This window comes from Polyodon spathula, unplaced genomic scaffold, assembly GCF_017654505.1.
Source record: "Polyodon spathula isolate WHYD16114869_AA unplaced genomic scaffold, ASM1765450v1 scaffolds_1259, whole genome shotgun sequence".
Classification (NCBI taxonomy): domain Eukaryota; kingdom Metazoa; phylum Chordata; class Actinopteri; order Acipenseriformes; family Polyodontidae; genus Polyodon; species Polyodon spathula.
The window spans coordinates 14,959-34,202 of record NW_024472742.1 but is presented as its reverse complement, the minus strand read 5'-3'; the positions used below and the strand labels follow the sequence as shown (position 1 = coordinate 34,202).

At 44.1% G+C, this 19,244-nt stretch overlaps 2 protein-coding genes and 1 long non-coding RNA gene across 4 annotated transcripts; 2 read left to right on the top strand and 1 right to left on the bottom strand.

Annotated features, from left to right (window-relative positions):
• The first annotated feature begins 6 nt into the window (after positions 1–6).
• Positions 7–1,872, top strand: LOC121309392. Its single transcript, XR_005948635.1, has 2 exons — positions 7–310; positions 913–1,872. It is a non-coding gene; the product is annotated as an uncharacterized LOC121309392 (long non-coding RNA).
• Positions 1,873–2,841: 969 nt separating this feature from the next.
• LOC121309391 (zinc finger and SCAN domain-containing protein 21-like) lies at positions 2,842–5,814 on the top strand. Its single transcript, XM_041242292.1, has 3 exons — positions 2,842–3,922; positions 4,067–4,654; positions 4,947–5,814. Exons 1-3 carry the CDS (start codon positions 3,334–3,336, stop codon positions 5,621–5,623), a joined length of 1,854 nt encoding a protein of 617 aa, XP_041098226.1. The 5' UTR covers positions 2,842–3,333; the 3' UTR covers positions 5,624–5,814.
• Positions 5,815–6,308: 494 nt separating this feature from the next.
• stk36 (serine/threonine kinase 36 (fused homolog, Drosophila)) lies at positions 6,309–16,842 on the bottom strand. Of its 2 annotated transcripts, none has more exons than XM_041242291.1 (21): positions 16,774–16,842; positions 16,284–16,393; positions 15,692–15,832; positions 15,441–15,518; positions 14,608–14,738; positions 13,807–14,056; positions 13,624–13,717; positions 13,253–13,419; positions 12,911–12,999; positions 12,663–12,783; positions 12,386–12,514; positions 11,994–12,173; positions 11,653–11,741; positions 11,044–11,107; positions 10,707–10,817; positions 10,212–10,286; positions 9,944–10,061; positions 9,636–9,762; positions 8,833–9,022; positions 7,219–8,346; positions 6,309–6,881 (listed from the first exon to the last, which is right to left on the bottom strand). In XM_041242291.1, exons 2-21 carry the CDS (start codon positions 16,365–16,367, stop codon positions 6,768–6,770), a joined length of 3,480 nt encoding a protein of 1,159 aa, XP_041098225.1. In that variant the 5' UTR covers positions 16,368–16,393; positions 16,774–16,842; the 3' UTR covers positions 6,309–6,767. The 2 variants fall into 2 exon arrangements, with proteins under 2 accessions (XP_041098225.1, XP_041098224.1); XM_041242290.1 differs by having other exon boundaries at positions 6,311–6,881; positions 11,653–11,744.
• Between the last annotated feature and the right edge of the window lie 2,402 nt (positions 16,843–19,244).

The window sequence follows — 19,244 nt, the reverse complement described above, 5'->3', positions numbered from 1 at the left end:
TTGCAGAACCCAGAGAGCCATACAGCTTTCTGGAAGGGGCTGAAGAGCCTGTGAGTGTTAAGAGCTTAGAGGCTGGCGAGTCCCGCAGCTGCTCATACGCTGGTTTTGCAGAGCACAGGTATACTGACTGCCTCCCGGCTGCTGAGGGAGTGGGGTCCCCTAACTTCAGAGCAGCCGGGGTGGCAGGGGAGGCTGAAGAGTCGGATCACTTGGATCCAGAGGACGCAGCGGGCCCTGCTCCCAAGGGTGGTGCAAAGACAGTTGAACGCAAACAGAAGAAGAAGGAGCAGAACAAGACCGCTGCTCACAGGTGAGAAACAGTGTCATCAAAGCCCCAGCAGCACCCAGGGGTGCAGGTTATCAGCGCTACTCTCTCTGTCGGGCCAAATCTCAATCCCAGCTGCAGGGACCAGTAACTTTCTGAGAAGTGACCCAATCACATTGTGAAGAAGCCTGTCCACGTTATAGAAATCCTGAGCTTTCTAAAATCTACCCTGACCGCAGTCTGAGCACTACTGACCAAACCTGACCTCGCATAGCTTTTCAGAGATCTGACCAGACGCCAACCCTTTAACAAAAGAAAAAACAAACGAACAGGAGCTTGATAAATTCAGTGATTGATGTTTGAAATATCAGAATGTTTTGTCATTGAATGTACTGTGTCTGAGTCTAGCACGGTTTGAGCGTTTTATAGTTATGAGCTGATCAGGTACTGACAAAGCAAAACTTGGATCTGACCGCTCGCAAGAATTAGACAGCAAGCCCAACGCAGCCTTCTCTGATCTGATCACCTCAAGCGTTGAGCAGTCCTCGCTTCGCTTCTGATCTCTGACAAGACCGTATTCCGGGGCAGTGAGTGCCGTGATCCGGAGGTGTTATCCTCTCTCTTGATGCCTGTATTCTACTCCACAGGTACCGTCTGCGCAAGAGGGAAGAGCTGGGCTGTCAGGAGGAGGAGCTCCGGGGATTGGAAAGAAAGAACCAGGAGCTGAAAGACAAGGCTGAGTCCGTGGAGAGAGAGATCCAGTATGTGAAAGACCTGCTCATCGAGGTGTACAAAGCACGCAGCCAGCGACTCAAACAAGGGAGCAGTGCGTGAGAGCCAGCCCAAACTAACACAGGAGGGGACGGTGAAACAGAACAGCTTACTTCCCGGAGGAGTCCTTGTGACAGCTGCCCGGTCTCAGATACTGCCTGCCTAGATACCTACCAGCCAATTTATAAGCAAATTACAATCAGTCCTTTTCTCGCTACTGTAACGGGTTTAGATAGGGCTCATGCCTGAGTAAGTGTAATTGTTATTTTTTATAATACCGTGTTCGTTTTTTAAAATCTTAGCAATATACCGCACAAGCTGTTTCTTAAAATGTTCTTGCTAGCGCTTGTGAAGTTGTATGAGGTTTAAAGTTGCAGTGTCCCCTATTTGAAATAGTTTGGTTAATGCAGGCTGACTATAAGGTTTTTCTGCCACCAGGGGGTGCTGTTGCTGCTCCCAGAGCAGTGAACCTGGTGCTTCATCCCCAGTTAAAATATATGGACTTAAAAAGGCATTAGTTTAAGACTAGTTATTTCTTGTGTTCAAACTTGCTTCCAAATGGATGCCAAAGAGAATCTTGACATCCAAAACTCTGTTCTGTATTCTATCATGATTTAAAGATTACAATTCTGGGGAGCTGCAGCTTTAATCATTAGCAAGTAAATGTTGACGGTTTTGTAAGCCTTTGAGGCACTTGTGTATGCATATGTGTCAGACGTCAAGTAAAATGTTGTGATAGCTTTGTTTTTAAAGTAGTGATAGCTCTGATCGTGTATGAGGCTGGACAATGTGCTGCTTATCAATTTAAACATTTAATAAAGTTTTGATGACAAGTGTCTGCAGTGTGTAACGTATATGTATTATTGATATTAAATTATTGTTGTCATTTTAAAAGGGAACAACATGTTTTAAGTCTTTATATATCTTTAACCTATTAGAAGTCTCCTGCACTGAGGAGTCTCCTGACTCCTCAGTGCAGGGCCGTGACCAGGGCTGATGTTCTACCCAGGTCAAACCTAGCTTTCAAGCTATAGCTGGCAGTATTTATATGACTGCTTGGTATTTACTATTCAACCTGCAGATCTAGTTACACGGCAAACCAGCAGAGAAAAGGAAGGAGTCTTTGGCACTTCAACAGAATATTTACATGAGCATCAGCATCGATGATGCAAAAAAAACGAAACAATCGAGGGCACGACCTCGGTGACCTCATAGCTAGTGACGGCCATGCCTCAGTGTTTGAGATAAGCAGCTGATTAGGAAACAAGGACACAGCTTTCAATGGTGCATGCTTTAGAGAATGCAGCGAACCTCTAGGACATGACGTTTGGAATGGGAGTAGTTAGGATTTGGTGCGCATGTACACACGCCCTACGGCAGTCCCAATAAAGGTGAAATAGCTTTTATTTTGTTTTGGCAATCGCTTGTAGACATCATTCCCATTTTATAGACCCTTAATAAAGACTGATTCTATATATCATTAATAATGAGGAATCTGGAAGATATTTATGTACATTTTTCTTCACGGATATGAGTTACAAATGTCACCACCCTCGAGTGGATTCAGAACTGGAGATGGGCCAAAGACCTAGAACCCTCTATCAAAACATGACATCAAAGAAGCACATATTTATTGCGTGCAACTCTGGGAATAATTTTGAGCAGGATAAAATCTTAATTACTATAAGGTGTTTTTTTTTTTTTCTTCGGTAAAATATATATTCTGAACTCTGCAGGATGGAAATATGCAATGGGAGTCTTATCCCCATCCCTGACTATGACTCCATGTACATTAGGACAGTTTGGGACAGCTCCGGCTTTTCAACTCGCACCCCAATGCGTTCTGGTAAGTGTAGTCCTGTTGTGAAATGCACCTGGGGCAGGTAAAGCGATGTGTGGTATGGTTACCCAATCCCTGACCAATATCTGTTTAAACATGTGGTTCTATAGCAGACTGCACTTGGTGGTATTCGACAGGGGGCGCTAATCAGCAAACACCGCAGCTTGACTCTTCACGTGTAACAACAATAACAGAAGTGACGGCGTTATCTGCGCTCATCGCTCTATGAAAAGCACGGCATGTGGTCGCTGTTTGCAGCAGTTCTGATCAGTTTACTTCAGTTGGTGTGGTTGTGAGCAGCTCCTGAGAAAAGTCTCTGCTTTAATTTAAGTGCGATACTCGCTGGTGTCAAATATCAATTATGTGCCGAAAGCGGGCCTCCACGAGTTATTCGAGCCAGTCTGCCAGCACGAAAAGACCGATTTAAAGAAACCTTTTCGCAGACCAGCCTGCAGAAATGAAAGACCTCAGCATCTCCGTCTCCTTCTTTAAAAACGAACTTGGCTCGACCATCGAGCACGCAGTGCAAGCGGCCGTAGACACCGTACTGCGCCAAATGAAGGAGCTCGTTGACCGCAAGTTTGCCGATTTCCAACTCGAGATCGCTGAAAAGGAGAAAGAAAACGAAACGCTCAAGCTGAGACTGGAAATATCAGAAAGCGAGTTGCAAGCTGTGCGGGGATACCTGAAAACTGCAGGCAAACAGCTGCGCACAAATACCAACTGCAACAAACCGGCGTGTCCAGGCAGAGCCAGCGGGGTACCCTGTCTGTCAGAGAGTGGAGCCAGTACGGCAAAGTGTGCGTTATTCAATGGCAAACCGGCAGACCATGTATGCCAGAACGATTGCAGTGCTGCTCTGCCAATTGCAAAACCAGACTGCTGCGCCAGGAAAGCAGTTAAGTCAACCGTGGACTCAGAGTATGTAATTTACACAGAACCCAAAGAAATCCGGCAAGGCAACGCAGCCCAGGACCTACAGGTTAGAGTTCTGGATTGTGAGGCGACTGACTGGTGGACACCAGCAAGGGGAAGCACAGAAAAAGGTAACTTCAAATGTGTTATTATGTCTTATATCTTATATATTTTTGCTGTGGAGTGCATGTTTAGTAATGGCATTTATTTTGTGCAATGAATATAATTTGTGACAGGCAACCGTGTAAAAATGAACTGCATTCTCTTTGACACAGGTGCAGAACAGCTGAACGCTGTCCCTGGTTCGGAGGAAGAAGCGTCAATGACACTGGTAGAAATGGGAGAGAAAGCCTTTACCCAGGTTGCAGTGCGGACGTATTCACAAGCTGAGGAGATGGCCCTTGAACAGAGCCCAAGTGAAGGGGGTGTTCTCCAGTTACAATCTGCCCAAATCGAAGAGGAGGCCCCTGAACTGGTACCGGTCCACTTTGCAAAAGAGGATCCAGAACTGAAGCCAGTCTACCTGGCAGCGGATGGGACTGAACTGGGCTCAGTCCAGATTAAAGTCGAGGACGCTGGGCTGGATTGTCTCTACACTGCGGAGGATGGGACTGTCCACGTTAAAGAGGAAGAGCTGGATTCTGACAGTGGAGCCGAGGATATCACTGAACTGGGACAGGTGCTCATTAAAGAGGATATCTCTGATCTACCGTCTGACGCTGAAGAGGAGCTGAGTGAGCTGGGATCCATTCCTCACACCCCTCGGCTGCCGTCTCCGTGCTCGTCCGGTCCTGAATCGGAAGAGGACGTCCCTCGGAGTCAGAGGGAAGAAAGAGCAGTGCACTCCAACAGCAGCACAACACGTAAGCAGACTTTGCAAAGTGAAACAGCTTTCTGCAGCCAGGCGGCTTTGTGTGTAGGTGTGCAAGTAACTAGACTTGAAGAGCCATTCCTGAACCTGGGTGAAATCACCTTAGCAAAGCGAATATTGGAAAACAAATGTGATATCTGATAGCATCAGATAGGTAAGGGGGTTGAATTTTGCGGTTTTGTTTAAACATGAAGATGAGCTACATTGACTTGGCACAGGACCTGAATGCTTACATTGTCTAATTATTTTGTCTGTTTCTCTCTCTCGTTCCTGTTCTAATGTAGATTTAGAAGAACACAACTACTGTCTGCTCCCCCAGATCTCCCAAGACCTTTCTTTGCAACACACAACAGGACCAGAAAACCTACAGCCATCCCAGCAGACTGTGAAGAGACTGTATCCTTGTACGATATGCGGGGAGGTTTTCACTGGGAGAGGCGTGCTTCGAAGACACCGGCGCCAGCATACTGCCAAGACGCCACTGTATCACTGTACCAAGTGTGTGAAGAGCTTCACTCGTTCAGACCACCTGAAGACACACCAGCGGGTTCACACAACCGAGACCCCCTTTCAGTGTACTGAGTGTGGCAAGAGCTTTAAGTATTCTACCAGCCTTAAAACGCATCAGCGAGGTCACGCCAGAACAAGCCAGCACAGCTGCACCGACTGTGGGAAAATCCACACGAGAATCCCCACAGGGCACATTGAGTACCCCTGCACTGGATGTGGGAAGAGTTTTGGCAGGTTTGACAACCTCAAAGAGCACCTCAAGGTTCACATGCAGCTCCCCAAGGAGCCCAGTATGACGAGGAAACAAACTCGCAGTGGAGAGACTCAGTATCTGTGTATTGAATGTGGGAAGAAGTTTGGCTTGTTGGAAAACCTGATACAGCACCAGCGGATTCACACTGGTGGCAGAAGAGACATCCATTGGTCTTGTAGTTCACTAATTCTGCTGTAAAACTGAGAACTGTGGGGGAAATGCACTTAGATAAGCAGCATACACTAAACTGTTGAATCCACAGTGAAGGCAAAGTGCAATAAAGCATTGTAAAGATATGGTAAAGAAAATGCATATCGATATATAACATGGCAAACTATGGTAAATGCATAGCATAATCATGGGAAAACTGCAAAATTTACAGTGCAAATATACAGTGGTTAGCGTTTGCTGACTTACCTAACCAGGTGATACATTTACTGGCCAACGACAACTAAAGAGCTACGTGTCTGATGTTTTTAAATGTGGAATGTGTGCAGAAAATGATGAACGTGTACAACATATACTGGAATTATAAATCACATATCAGAAATCAGCCAATCACAGTGCAGTATTTCCCAAAATTCCAGTACCTCTTATCCTGTGTAGATGTCACCCCCTGCCTAGAACACCACACCTGATTCCAGTATTCAAAACAAACACACATACCTGGGAACTAAGAAAATATTACTGAAATGACAGGAACAGAGAAGCAAGAAATGAAATCGCTTCAGTCTGAACTGGCACTTAATTCTGGTCTGAACCATTTCAGGAATGTTTTATGGAAATATTGAACTTTTTAAAGCAATTTCTGAGTAGTCTTAAATTAAAAATAAACTTTGTTTACATCAAACTGACGATTTTTATTTTCAGACTGACTTACAAAATAATCTCAATAAAACAGACAAAGACCTTCATGTCAAATGTACCGGTACAGACAGGGTAGCTGTAGTCACTCTGTTGTGCTGCTGCTGCTGCTGCAATGAGGCAGGGAGGAACCTCCCCTGTGAAGGAGTTTCGGGGGTCCCAGGGAGATGCTGCATTCTGGTGTTTAATTCATTTTCTCAACAGTGATGCCCATACCAAGCAGGTATCGTTCTCTATATGACCCGTGGCAGAACAACCTGCCAAATTTCAACTTTCACTGCTACTGCATTTTCTAATGCAGCAGTTCAAAATGGCCATGTGACTACCCCGTATGTCAAATAAAATGAAGCTAAAAGTGAAATTGTTCCATTAACTTTTTACATTGATTTTACAGTAATGACGGTGCAGTACACAGTATGGTTTGGTTTATGCCGGTTGTTATGCCGGTTGTTCTTTCGTTTGCAAAACCTCTTGGCACTCAGGCGCTGGCTGTGGGGCGGAGCTTGCTGATCAGCCAGTGACAGTGGCGCTGCCGCGGGGCATGCTGGGAAACTGTGCGGAGTTTCTCGCTGGCATCCAGAGAGACCAGGACCTGAGTGACGGATTGAGTCAGATTACACACAGTATCTGGAATCATCCAGGCATACATGAAGATGGTACTGATAAAGCCATCAAGTATTTTCAGTTCAGTTTCCATGCTATGTTTTACAAAGCACTTTTTTTTTTTTACTCGTTAGACAAAATAGGTAAAAGTTGCTTCAGTACTGCATTGTGTACTCAGACCTTCAGCAGACCAACAACCATTGCAGCATTCAGAGATTCCAAACATAAAATGCAGCCTACATTTCACAAGCAGCAACAGTCTTAACAACTGAAGGGATTAAAGAGATCCAGTGAAATGCGAGTGTAATGCCTGTATCTATCCTTACCTGTCGAAGGTCCTCTTGTTGGCTGAGCGCTCGAAGGGCGCTGATGGCTGCCTGCCGCACGGAACGCTGGGAGTCTGTGCAGGCTCTCTCCAACAGGAGGCGTGGCCCGTCACACTGCAGCAGAGAAGCCCCGCCTCCCCCGGACATGCCCACATTCCCCAGAGCAGAGCAGCAACGTTGGCGAATCACAGGGTCAGAATCGGTCAGAAGAGGCAGCAGTACTGGTACTGCCCCCTGAGTAAGCTCCTCCCAGTTCTGAGCCTGTCCCACCCCCTTTCCATCCTCTTTGCTTGGTAACCCAGCCTCTTTCATCTTAGAAGGCAAAACTCCTATTTTCTGAAAGCCTGCCCCTTTGTTTTTTTTACCCACACCTTCTTCCATTTTTGGAGTCACATCTCTGCCTCCTTTTCTTTTAGCCTCCCCTCCTTGTATTGTCCCCCTAGTTCTAGCACCTCTTGACCCAGCTTTCTCATTCTCCTTATTTGTATTTGAAACTCTCCTTTCCTTTGCCCTTTCTTCTTTAGCCACTCCCCTAGGCACCCCAGTTGGCCCTGCCCAGTTCCCTACTGCTCTGCAAGCAGCCCTCCTAACCTGCATTGACTGATCCCTGAGCTTGCCAATCAAATCCTGGAAAAGCAGCAAGGATGGCTTATCATAATTAGGCGGGCGGACATTTCCCAGAAGGCCACAGGTGGCAGCCCGAATTCTGTCGTCTGGGTGATTTAGCACTTTTCTGACAAGGGCTGGGTCAAAACAGAGGGGGAATTGAGGATTGACGGAACAGCGGGCTGCATGTGAGAGGAGGGAGATCAATTCAACTGCAGTGCTGAACAAGGATTCCGATTGGAGGAAAGAGGTCAGGAGGGAGCTGGCTGTCCTATTTTCTGATTTGCTCAAACTGCGACTGTTATCAGTGTTGGTCAACTTGCTGTTTTTTTTCCGACTCCCCTCATTGTTATCGTGTTTGTGGATTTTGGCTTCTTCCGATGCTGTCGTTAGGGAGAAGAAGCTGCAGGACTCAGCTGCCGCTATGAATCGAGGTATGGAATATTGAGGGTCGCTGAGAAGGAGACGGCAGAGCAAGGCAAGGGGCAGCTCCAGGAGAGGGAGAGGAAGCAACAGACAGAGCTGAGGAGGGAAAGACACACAGGCATCAATGTTAAGAACACAGTATGGTAAATGTAACACTACCAAGTCATGTACTGTCTACTTGACTAGAAACTAAAAGCTGAACGTTTTTAAAATCAGAGCAATTTATACTAGCTATGACGTTTCCAAAAGCATCTTATTGACTTTAAATAAACATTTTGTTACCCATCCTTAGCCTAAAAAAAAACATGCTTTCAAGTCCATTATAACTTTTCTGTGTATGCTTTAAGATTCCCAAAACTAAAAAGCCCTGAATCATTCTTGTAAAAATATGGCAACAGGTGGCATGGAATTAACAGGCACTGCAGGAACTTACCTGTGTCTGACGTTCAGTCTGGACCTCTCTCAAGCTCTTACAATTGTGCTGAACTGTGTGGTGGTTTGCTATACACACTAGGCTCTGACTTCCACAGTCTTTAGCTGAGTTTCAACTCACTGAAGCTGCCTGATTTCTAGGATACTAACCTGCAGTAGGCGTGGTACTATGTCACAGCTGTGATATGATTGGAGGATTTCATCTACAGTGTCTTCAGGGATGTCAAGAGCGAATGGGAAACACAGCAGGTGACAGGTCATCACTGATAGGCTAGAGGAAGAGGAGTCACTGGAAGAGCGGACGGTTGATGAGCTGCAGGCACCATCTTTCAGCAGGAAACTGGGGGCAAATACAGGCAGACCCAGCAGTCAGAATGGATGCTGCTGGGAATCATTTTGTTATCACTATTACAAATACACACCTGTGCATTTTGTATTGTGTTGTGACACAGCGCCTACGGAGTTAGAAGCACTCTATAGCACTCTTACAGGCATGGGATTGCATCAAAAACTTGATACTGAAACACTGTGTTATAAGATCCTCAATAAAACTACAAAGAAACTTAGTTTGTGTTCTAAAACGGTCTCTGAATGGCATGAACGTTGTTCCACTGAATGCCCCGCTCTTCCTCTGCAATCAGGTCTCAAAGTGGAGAATGGTTAGTAAAGCATTCTTGGGGCTGGTTGTCTGAGCGCACAGCACGGCTCAAAACAGACATCATAGTCATTGAGAGTCAAAGATCTTAAACCCATCAATATCACGTGTTATTACCAATTCAGAGGTTTCTTATTCATTACAAGTCTGCGCCTTGCTTACAATGCTCTACAAGAACATGCACGAATCAATAAGCAGAGAGAATGTAGCCTTAGCCACGTCTTGCTGTGTTTTATAGTTATGGATAGTTACGGTTGTAAATATAAAAACACAAGTGTCGGTAACAGAGCAGACCAACCAATCAGCTGTGAGCAGGCGGGCGAGGGTGAGCACGCAGTCTGCATTGTGGTTGGCCAGCAGGGGGAGACAGCGGTAAGGGTCTCTGGTGAAGAGATACAGAGCGAGGGAGAGAAAGACTTGAAGACCTGTGGAAAGAGGTAGTGACAGGGAGTGAGTTTACACAACTCCGTCTTCCCTGGCTCCCCCAGTAGCAGATCATGGATATTTACCTTTTGTTTAAGGTACTTATTCCCTCTATATACATTTCAAGCAATCAGATTTAGTTGGCATTGCTACACAAAAATTTGAAAAATAGTAAAGTCATACCGTTGTGTGAGAAACAATCCCAGTGTGGTTTCTCCTCCTCCAGTGCAACACCCACTCTCAGCCACAAGAAGCGCCAGAGAGTAGAGTCCATGAACTGTGAGGCAGTGGAGCCGTCACCCTGCATCGAGAGAGAGTGAGCACAGTGACCCCTGGAGTGAGTTTACTGAACCGCATTAAATAAACTGATAGACAGATTACAATTACCTAAACAGCAACAGTATTTAAATCAACTGGAATAATGAACAATAAGATGCTGTCAGATACTAACCTCAGACAGTACCTGGTACAGCACAGTGAGCAAGCCATCGAACAAGCCCCAGCCAGCAGGGGGAGACAGAGAGAGCTGAGGGAGAGGGAGGGGTTTCATTAACAGCTATTTATACCCCATGAACTTCCATGGAGTGCTGTAGTTATTCCACAAACGAGCAAGTCTGAATAACCCACTCCATGAACGTTCATGAGGTATTTTGTTTACATAACAAGTATGATGTACAGAAAATAAAGGATGTTTAACCTCATTTAAACATTCAGAAAATCAATTTCATTAGATCAAGCTTTGTACCTACTTAGTGTGATGGAATTCGTAACACTGCAATTCACCTGCTTATTTTAACACATGCTCATAGTTAAAAATAATTATGAGCACACATTTAATTGCTAAGCATGCATTATCATTTATAAAACGGGATATCTGCATTTCACACACTGCCAAATGTGACGAGACAGATGAAATAATATAATAATAATGAATTAACTTGCACACTTCAGCTGCAGAGGCGAGGGCCTGCTCCATCACTGTCAGGAACACATCGGGTCTCAACTCAACAGAGACACCACGGAGGATCAGCTGAGCAAGCAAGGTTCCTGCCATGGGCTGAGAGAGAGGGAGGGCGTTAAACTTCCCACTACAATACAAAACACACAGCTACGAGACCTGAAACCAAAGGCAGACACTCTGTCGCTTAATACAACAGCATTCAATCATTTTTGTTGTTGCATATTCATTTGCAAAGGTAACCAGAGTTAACATGCATTCTAATACTCTTAATCTAGTACGTGTTTTGCATAGCAACGGCTATGCGCAAGTGCTAGATTCTCACTGTTAGAGGTGTGAGGTCAGGGTGAAGCAGAATCACAGCAAACAACCTCCCAGCATCTTCCAATCTGAGAAGGAGAGAGAGACAGAGGTTGATTTCGCTTTATTGTGGGTCGCACTCAGTTTTCTTCCTAGCTAAAGGAAATGTGCAGCCAACAATCCATGTATTGGCTTTTCAATAACAAAAGGAGAAATAACAATGGCTATAAAAGACTTTTCATTGAATCTCATTAATAAATCTTTCATGCAAGAAGACCCTAATCATGCTTCTGCAGACTGTTTAATTTTTTTTCTAAGTTAATTTCGGCTTGTTTGACTGGTCTGTTTAACCTGTCACTATGCCAGTGTGTCATTCCTGTGCAGCAATGTCCCTCTGCACATCTAAGCGGTGTCAGGAGGGGTCATAACGCCTGCTGCAGTTAGTAACCTGGTGTATGAACAGCTGTACTAAGTGCTAATCTTGGACTACCTAATGTTACCTTATGTAGGTAGTAAAAGTTTAGTGGTAATTGGGGTATGTGAAACCAGCCATAAAATATTTACAATCCTAACCCTAATTATTAAGGATAACTTGAAACAGGTTTACATTTTTTCTTGTCGCAGAATCCCCTACCTCTCTCCCTGCGTCTCCCAGCTCAAGTCATTCTTCCAGTACACTCCAAGTACAGCCATCAGGTCTCCCAGCACTGTCACTGCCCAGGGCTGCTGTGAGATAAGCAGGGAGAGGGATGTTAAATGCATGCTACTGTAGTTTTTTTTTTTACACCTTTATGGACCGGGCACAGAGTGACCCATGATCTGTACCATCATCGTTAAAATGTGGCTGTTCTACGTAAAATGACAATACCACGCTTACATTCAAATGAACATGCTGGCAGTTTACGTGTTGATTCTTGGTTTGATGAATGAAAATAATGTTTGGTCAGGCTGGGCAGACTCTATGGAGACACTCACCTGCACCACTGTCTGATTCTCCAGGACGCTTCCGATCAGCTCCAGCAGGAAGCGGGGTATATCGGTTTCCTGTGTGAGGTGGCCGAGTAGCTTGTGGTCAGAGTTTGTGGTCAGCAGGTGACCCAGAACCCTCAGTGGTGGGCGGAGTCGACACGCCCCCTCCAACATCCCGTCCAACAACTGAGCAGCAGAGAAAGGGTTAACATAAAAAACTATATATATATACAAATCTCTCAAATTTAACAGCGCTTAACACCCAGCATTTGCATACAAAGGAATTCAACATTTCATAACTGTTTTATAATAATACCGGCACGAAACAACACAAACATCAAAAGAGAAGAGCATGTAAAAATGAATAGACCTGGACAGACAGACAGACACACTCGCACCTGAACTCTGGCTCCCTGCAGCCTCTCTTTCAGTCGGGACACAAAGCCAGGGGCAGAGGGCAGGGTGGCGGGACTTCCTGGCTCTGTTGCTTCGACCAATCGCTGCCACTCTTCATCACTGTCCCCTTCCTAGGTCAGAAGGCAATAGAGAGGAGCAACACACATTGAAGAGAAAGTCCCACTGAGGCATTATTGACAATTCAGTTGCCAACTTCATGTTGCTTTCTAGGACAGGAAAAATGAGACAAGCCTGTTGTAATTATTCTCTGGCACTCGCCTCATTTTCCAGTTGTACTGTCTGCAGGCTGGTTCTGAGCTCCTCGTTTTTCTTGACTTGCCTGCCCCCCACCTCCACTGAGGGGAACTCCCGTGCATAATCACGGCTTATCTGGCCATCCCTGCAAAAACAACAGACAGCATTCAATCAAATGTACTACACACGGCACGACAGTGACACCTGGTGGACACCTCCATAAGAAACGCAGTCTGTTACTAAGTGACAGGCAATGGCTCAGCCCTCCTTACCGATTGGCCTGTGGGAGAGCTGCTTTTTGTTCTGCTGCCCAATTGGGTGCAGGCTGTGCCTGCTCAGAAACAACACCCGCAGTGGTTTCCTGGAGATAAAAAGAATTGGAGAATGATTTTCATTTATATTCGATTTGCCAGTACCAGTGTGTTGGTATTAATACCTGCCAATCCATGCCAAGAAGACATTGAGAAAAACTGCGAGTCAAAAAGGTTCTCAAATCCTTTTATAGTTTCTGTTAAATGCCATATGCTCAAGTGGGAATATCCACATATAGGCTTCCCTTGCAGCCTGCTGACCAGCAGCTTTACCTGTGATGCTCCCCTTCACCGGCCCCTCACCTGTCTCTGTTTCTTTGCTTGCTCCATGTGTTCTCTGGCCTTGCGCACTATCCTCCCCTCTCCAGTGTGAGGGGACGCTTTCTCCCTCGCCTGACGCAGCTTCAGAGCCTGGAGGTCGGAGCTGAGCTGCATTGTGAGAGGACTGTCCGTCTTGTCATCTGAAACAACTGCAGAGAGAGAGAGCTTGTGGGAGAGGGGTGAGCTGGGCCAGGCCAGGCCAGTCCTCCTTGGAATGAGATCCAACAACGCTAAGCAGCAAGACAGGCTCGGTTTTATTTAGATGTTAATAGTACTTTTCTGTGGGTCCCACAGCCATGTCCTTTTACAAGATAGAATATTTAATAATCAGAGATGCGAGACAGACAACTCACTGAAGACTCCATCAGCGACAAAGGGGTGTTCAAACAAGCATGGCCAAGACAGCCTTTTCTGGGGGTCTTTCATCAACAAGCCCTTCAAGAAACTCTGATGACAGAGAAATGGGCAACAGTTATAATGTACATGCATCTAACAATCTATGAGATTGTCTAAGCACAGTATTGAAACTCCATTACCGTGCAGGGTGGGCTCATGTTCTCCGGCCACTTCACGGGATCTCTCACAATCAGCTTGACCAGCTGGAAAATGGAGTTAGTGTAGAATGGTGGGGTCCCTGTGTGGAGTTCATACAGAATGCAGCCCAGAGACCACAGGTCTGCTGTGTGGTCATAGGGTTTCTCTTCCACGAGTTCTGGGGCCATGTACAGAGGCGTGCCTTTGATTGAGGTAAGGACCATAGTGGAGACACTCATAGCACGAGCAAATCTGGGGAGACCATTACAGGAGATAATCACCACTCAGGACTGCGCTCTGGACAGATCTTAGAAAGAAAAGCAGGGTGACCAGCTTGGTCAAACTTTGTAAAATAATTTCCCAGACTGACTTACAAGCACAGGGAGTGAATGGAATGAGAGACCGTTGTTCACAGTATCGTATCTGAACAAAACCCCACGGATGTATTTTATCTGATTTGGTGTATTTGCACAGATCCTTTTTGTGTATTTGTATTGTTTTGTAAATCTACTAATCTAATAACCATTGTATATATTCATAATTGACAATATTGGTTGTCTCGCCTTTTCTTTCAAACATTAAATATCTTTAGGCAAAGAGGAACACATTCAGATCACTTTGATGTGCATAGAGTCAACATGCGAGATGTCTTTATATCCAGAATGCACTTATTATCGACAGCCTAAATGTTTGTCAACTTGGTACAACTCAAGGAATGTGTACGCGGTACAGTTCTGCTGAATGCAGGTAGCAGAGGTAGCAGTTTGTTTGTCTGTGTCACTTAGGGAGGGAGGGGTGCGTACCCAAAGTCACAAAGCTTGACGACTCCACCCTTTCCCAGCAGGATATTCTGTGGCTTCATGTCCCGGTGCAGGATCCTGTGAGAGTGTAAGTAATACAGAGCTGAGACCAGCTGACAGGCAATCTCACGCACCTGAAATACACAAAACACAATATTTGATTCATCTTCTTGCTTACAAGAACAAACATGTCATCAGGAATCACAAGCCAAAGCCTTACAGACAGCTACGGCCAAAAGTGTTCAACTACAAATTTAGTATTGACGTATATATATATATATCTATATATATATACACACACACACACACACACACACACACACATATATATATATATATAGATTGTCTTCTTTTTTTTTTTTTTTTACATCATGTAATCAAAGAAACTACAAAATGATATTGCAAAAGTCTACCGGAAGCCATTATAGTAATACAATAATATTTCATGTTAGATTTTGAAATGTCACATTTTTCCATTTTTGTCAGTTTCTCGTTAAGTATATGGAAAACTACAAAGCGCTGTGTAATTCAATATCTAAGCCTAACATTACTCAGCAGGTTTCATTCTACTTTATGAAGTTAAATGAGTTAATTCCATAGGGTGATGCAAACGTTTGGCCATGGCTGTCCACAACATCCTCACAGCATCTGAGCTGAACAGTGCAGGAACCAAGTTTGCATGTAACTTGTGCCTTGTAGAGTCTATGCAACATTGGGTCAAGGCTGTAACAGCAGCCTAATAAAGTGGCCATGCTAGCACTATGGGGAGATTTCAGTTGTAACATAGATTTTTATCAAAAAGTAACCCCCCCCTTACCCACCAGCCGATCTCTCACCTGGCTTTCTGGTAAACTCCCATCATCCTCCAGGATCTGGAAAAGCTCTCCTTCAGCATACTCCGTTACCACGACAACCTGCAACAGAGACCGTCAAAACCACAAACAAGCACGCATGACCTCAGGTCTAAGGCAAGTAAGGCTACCTCGGTTCCAGTTTAAAAAAAAAAAAAAAAAATAGGTAAGGACATTGCTATTATACGCCTTTGTGTGTGGGAGTCTACAAGGTGTTGGCAGGCCACTTTTCTTACCTCTTGTTCAGTCTCAAAGCTGTCCAGTAGCAGTACAATGTTAGGGTGCATGAGTCCTCTCATTATTTCAATCTCTCTTTTCAAACTCCGGAGCTCCTTCTCCGACCGCCCCATTTTAGGAATAAACTTCAGCGCCACCACCTGGAAATAAGAAGGTTACACCTGGGATATGCACACAGATACAGCAGCATAAACCGGTCACATGTACAGCAATTGACCACCAGTGGCACTCTGTAAAACGTGCTGGGTTTTTAAAGAATACATATCTTCAAGTGCCATTCGAACTATTTGTTGAGATTTTTCTACTGCCTTATTGACTGCCTTCCTCTTTCCTTTCAAATCATGTGACAATGTGATATATCAGCTCTGCACGCCACATCTACTCTCTCTCTGTCTCTACATAGGCAGAGTGTATGGGGCTGAACCAGCAGAAGGGTCACGATTTGAATGAAGCGAGAAAGGCTGTTCACAATAAATTCAAGAACGGATAGCACTTACAACTGCAGCCTGATCCGTGGCTTAGTCTAATCACTTTCCCTGTGTTGTCACAGCTGCTCAGGACATCCGTTCAATCTAATTAAAAGCATCTTACCTGGCCACTGAATTTCCTGCGCCCCTTGTAGACCCGTCCAAAAGAACCCTCGCCGATCACCTCCAAGACACGATACTTCTCCATTAGCAGCCGAAGACTGGAGGCTGCGCCTGGGTGTGAACAGAAGCCTTTCACTGGAGCCAGTGCCGAAATACACCCGTGCATTGTTACTATGGGAATTACAATACACTCGGAAGCATTGTTCGTGTTTATATTTCATTTCAATCAATCACATGGCAGTGCTCATCACTGTCACATTGTGGCGGAGCCACGTTTAAAAGCACAAGCGAGGAGGGTTTTGCAATATTGGGGCATTCTGTCTATGAACTGTTACAGTATTACACATCGCTGAAGCCACTTAGAAATACTACTAGTGAAATCAGAGGGCATCGTTCTTTATTTAGCTATCGTCACACGTTCTCTGAGTCAGAAGCTTATTAAATAACTGTGCCCATTTAAAACAAAAACAAATTATAAAAACCATTCTTACCTGATTCAAAACTATAGCACCACCTACCTAGGACCCCCTTGTTCAGGTTGAAACCAGGCAGCGCAACATACCTCCTGTGACAAAAATGAGCATAAGTGGGCTTTTAATTAAATATTAGCCTCAACTAGTAATCAGCGTGGTTCCAAACATTATTAAATATGATTTTTAAAATATATATTAATATCCCTAAAAATAAAAACAACTCTTACCATTTTCCAAACGTAACAGGCATATATTTTTGCAACTAAAATAATCTTCCGCCATTTGGAAGGACCCAATATCTTAGCAACCAAAACGGCATCCAAGCAACGGCCGAAGCAAAACAAAGTAAACAAACCACTCCACGTGATTAGTGACGTGCTTTATAAAGCAGGGTTTGGGGCGCAGTGCAGCTTGCATGGCTGCTAAGGGTTCATTCTCACTGGATATTATAGTGAGGACATTTGTAGCTTTCCTTCACTCTGTTTTTATAACGTGTTGCATTGCTGCTATTGGCCACTAGAGGGGAGGACAGATGCAGCCTTGATGTTTTCTTTTGCTACTCTATTACAGTCTGCACAGAAATGGGAACCACTTATCCAACTGCGCTGAAACTGGCTATGAACGATATTTAGCATAAATTCGATTTTAATAAACCTTACCAAGAAGCTACAGTACCAACACCTCATCGATTTACCTAATGACATCTAGGTCTTAAATACCACAGTTTTCATGGGACTATTAACTTCCATTTCTTATTCTGTCCTGTACATGCTGTTGACACACGCCTCAGTCATCAACCTTTTCCACAATCCTGATAGCTCTGATTTTGAATTCACAGCGGTAGAGGGAGATGTACGTCGCTGCCATTGTTTACATTGCGCCAATAGGGTATATAACTGCTTGAGTGGGATGTATATTTTCCCTGAGCTTTGTATTTGTGACAAATACTTTTTTTTTTTTTTTTTTTTTCAGGTTAACATTATCAGGTTAACTTATTAACGCTGTGTGTCACAGAGGTGACACAATTACAGTGTAAAATGAGATCAGCTTGGGTTATTATTTTATTGAGCAATCTTATAGCAGCCTCTTCAATTACTTTCATAGATTCTTGAGTACTGGCCAGGAGTGATTGAGATTAACACACCTGCCAACGTGTCTAAGGAATTCTGCCAACTGCTAAGTGGCTTCAAATTAATTTTTCAGTTTTTTTTTTTTTTTATGGTTTTATTGTCCTGTTATGTAATTTACAGGTGTAAACATATACTCTTCCACCATTAGGACCCAGGTGAGCTGGTAGGTGTTCTGCTCTTCACAATGCTGCTTCTGTGGAAGACTGTTCACAGACTTTGTGTGGGTTGAAGCAATGAAACCCATTCCAGATACCTTGAACAAGATGACTTTAATCAGGGCCTTTAATCAGCCAGCCTAACTCTTAGTCAGTTACATTTTCCAACAGATGCAGTACTCGATTGCATTGGTAATGCATGCTGTATGTTGACCCAACTTCCCAACATTTGGGTATGTTTATGAATACATACAGTAAAGACTTCATTTCACGCAGCTGGATCAGCTTTAATTCCTCTCGCCTAAACTACAAAGAGAGACACCCGACACACAACATATTAACTTATATTAAAGAGGGCTATAAAATGTCCATGCTTGTTCCATTTATCCCAGCAGAATAAGATAGCAAGGCTAGCACAGCCCTATGCTGTGCTGAAGGTATAAATGAAATCTCTGGGAAGCCATCACAGCATGCCTCTGCAGCTTTTTCATGACTGCTTGACAAACTGGTTAAACGGTTCTATGAACAAACAGCCTGTGGTCAGGAAAATCCTAAGGCAATATTTGTGTTATTTTTTATTTTATTATTTTGATCACAAATGGATGAAGTAAATATATAATGAGCAAACTCCCTCAAACTAAACAGCAGCTGTGCAGACAGATCATTATGATTAACTGTAGAGATGTTGACAACATTGACGCTTGAAGAAAGATAAATGAGAAGGCTGATCTTAGAGTCATGCCCAGTTTTTAGAGTTCCCTGATAAGATAAGCACTACAGATTTAGTACCACTACAGTTGCACTATAATTATCAAAGTCGTCTATTCTTTCCATCTATTCATTTTTGCATGGTATGCCCATTTTTAACATCCATGCAATAGAGAATACAATTGCTGTTGTAGAACAAAAAACTCTAACAAAAATGACAATAAACAATCTAGAACACATAGGATTGCTTCACTCAAAGTTCCTTACGTACTGTAGAGCTTGGACAAGATGCGTAAAGGGATTGGCACTAACAACATAGTTCTTTAATAATAGATTCACTATATAGGTCTCAAATGTGCAGTTTTGAAAGAAACACTTTTTTTTTCACAAACATGGATTTTAATATTAAAACATGGCATCTGGTACTACACTAGGTTATAGAAATCTCTGTTAGCAAGCCGTGCTTTTATACTGTCTTGCACTTCCTGGGTCATTT

Bases quoted from the DNA above. Each gene is read 5' to 3' on its own strand.
- LOC121309391 (XM_041242292.1), top strand. From the start codon at position 3,334: ATGAAAGACCTCAGCATCTCCGTCTCCTTCTTTAAAAACGAACTTGGC. The intron at 3,923-4,066 runs GTAACTTCAAAT...TCTTTGACACAG, and splicing joins AAGGGGAAGCACAGAAAAAG to GTGCAGAACAGCTGAACGCT. The intron at 4,655-4,946 runs GTAAGCAGACTT...GTTCTAATGTAG, and splicing joins CTCCAACAGCAGCACAACAC to ATTTAGAAGAACACAACTAC.
- stk36 (XM_041242290.1), bottom strand. From the start codon at position 16,367: ATGGAGAAGTATCGTGTCTTGGAGGTGATCGGCGAGGGTTCTTTTGGA. The intron at 12,784-12,910 runs GTAAGGAGGGCT...TTGTTTTTGCAG, and splicing joins GCTCTCCCACAGGCCAATCG to GGATGGCCAGATAAGCCGTG. The intron at 9,763-9,943 runs GTATGACTTTAC...CTCTTTCCACAG, and splicing joins GGATTGTTTCTCACACAACG to GTCTTCAAGTCTTTCTCTCC.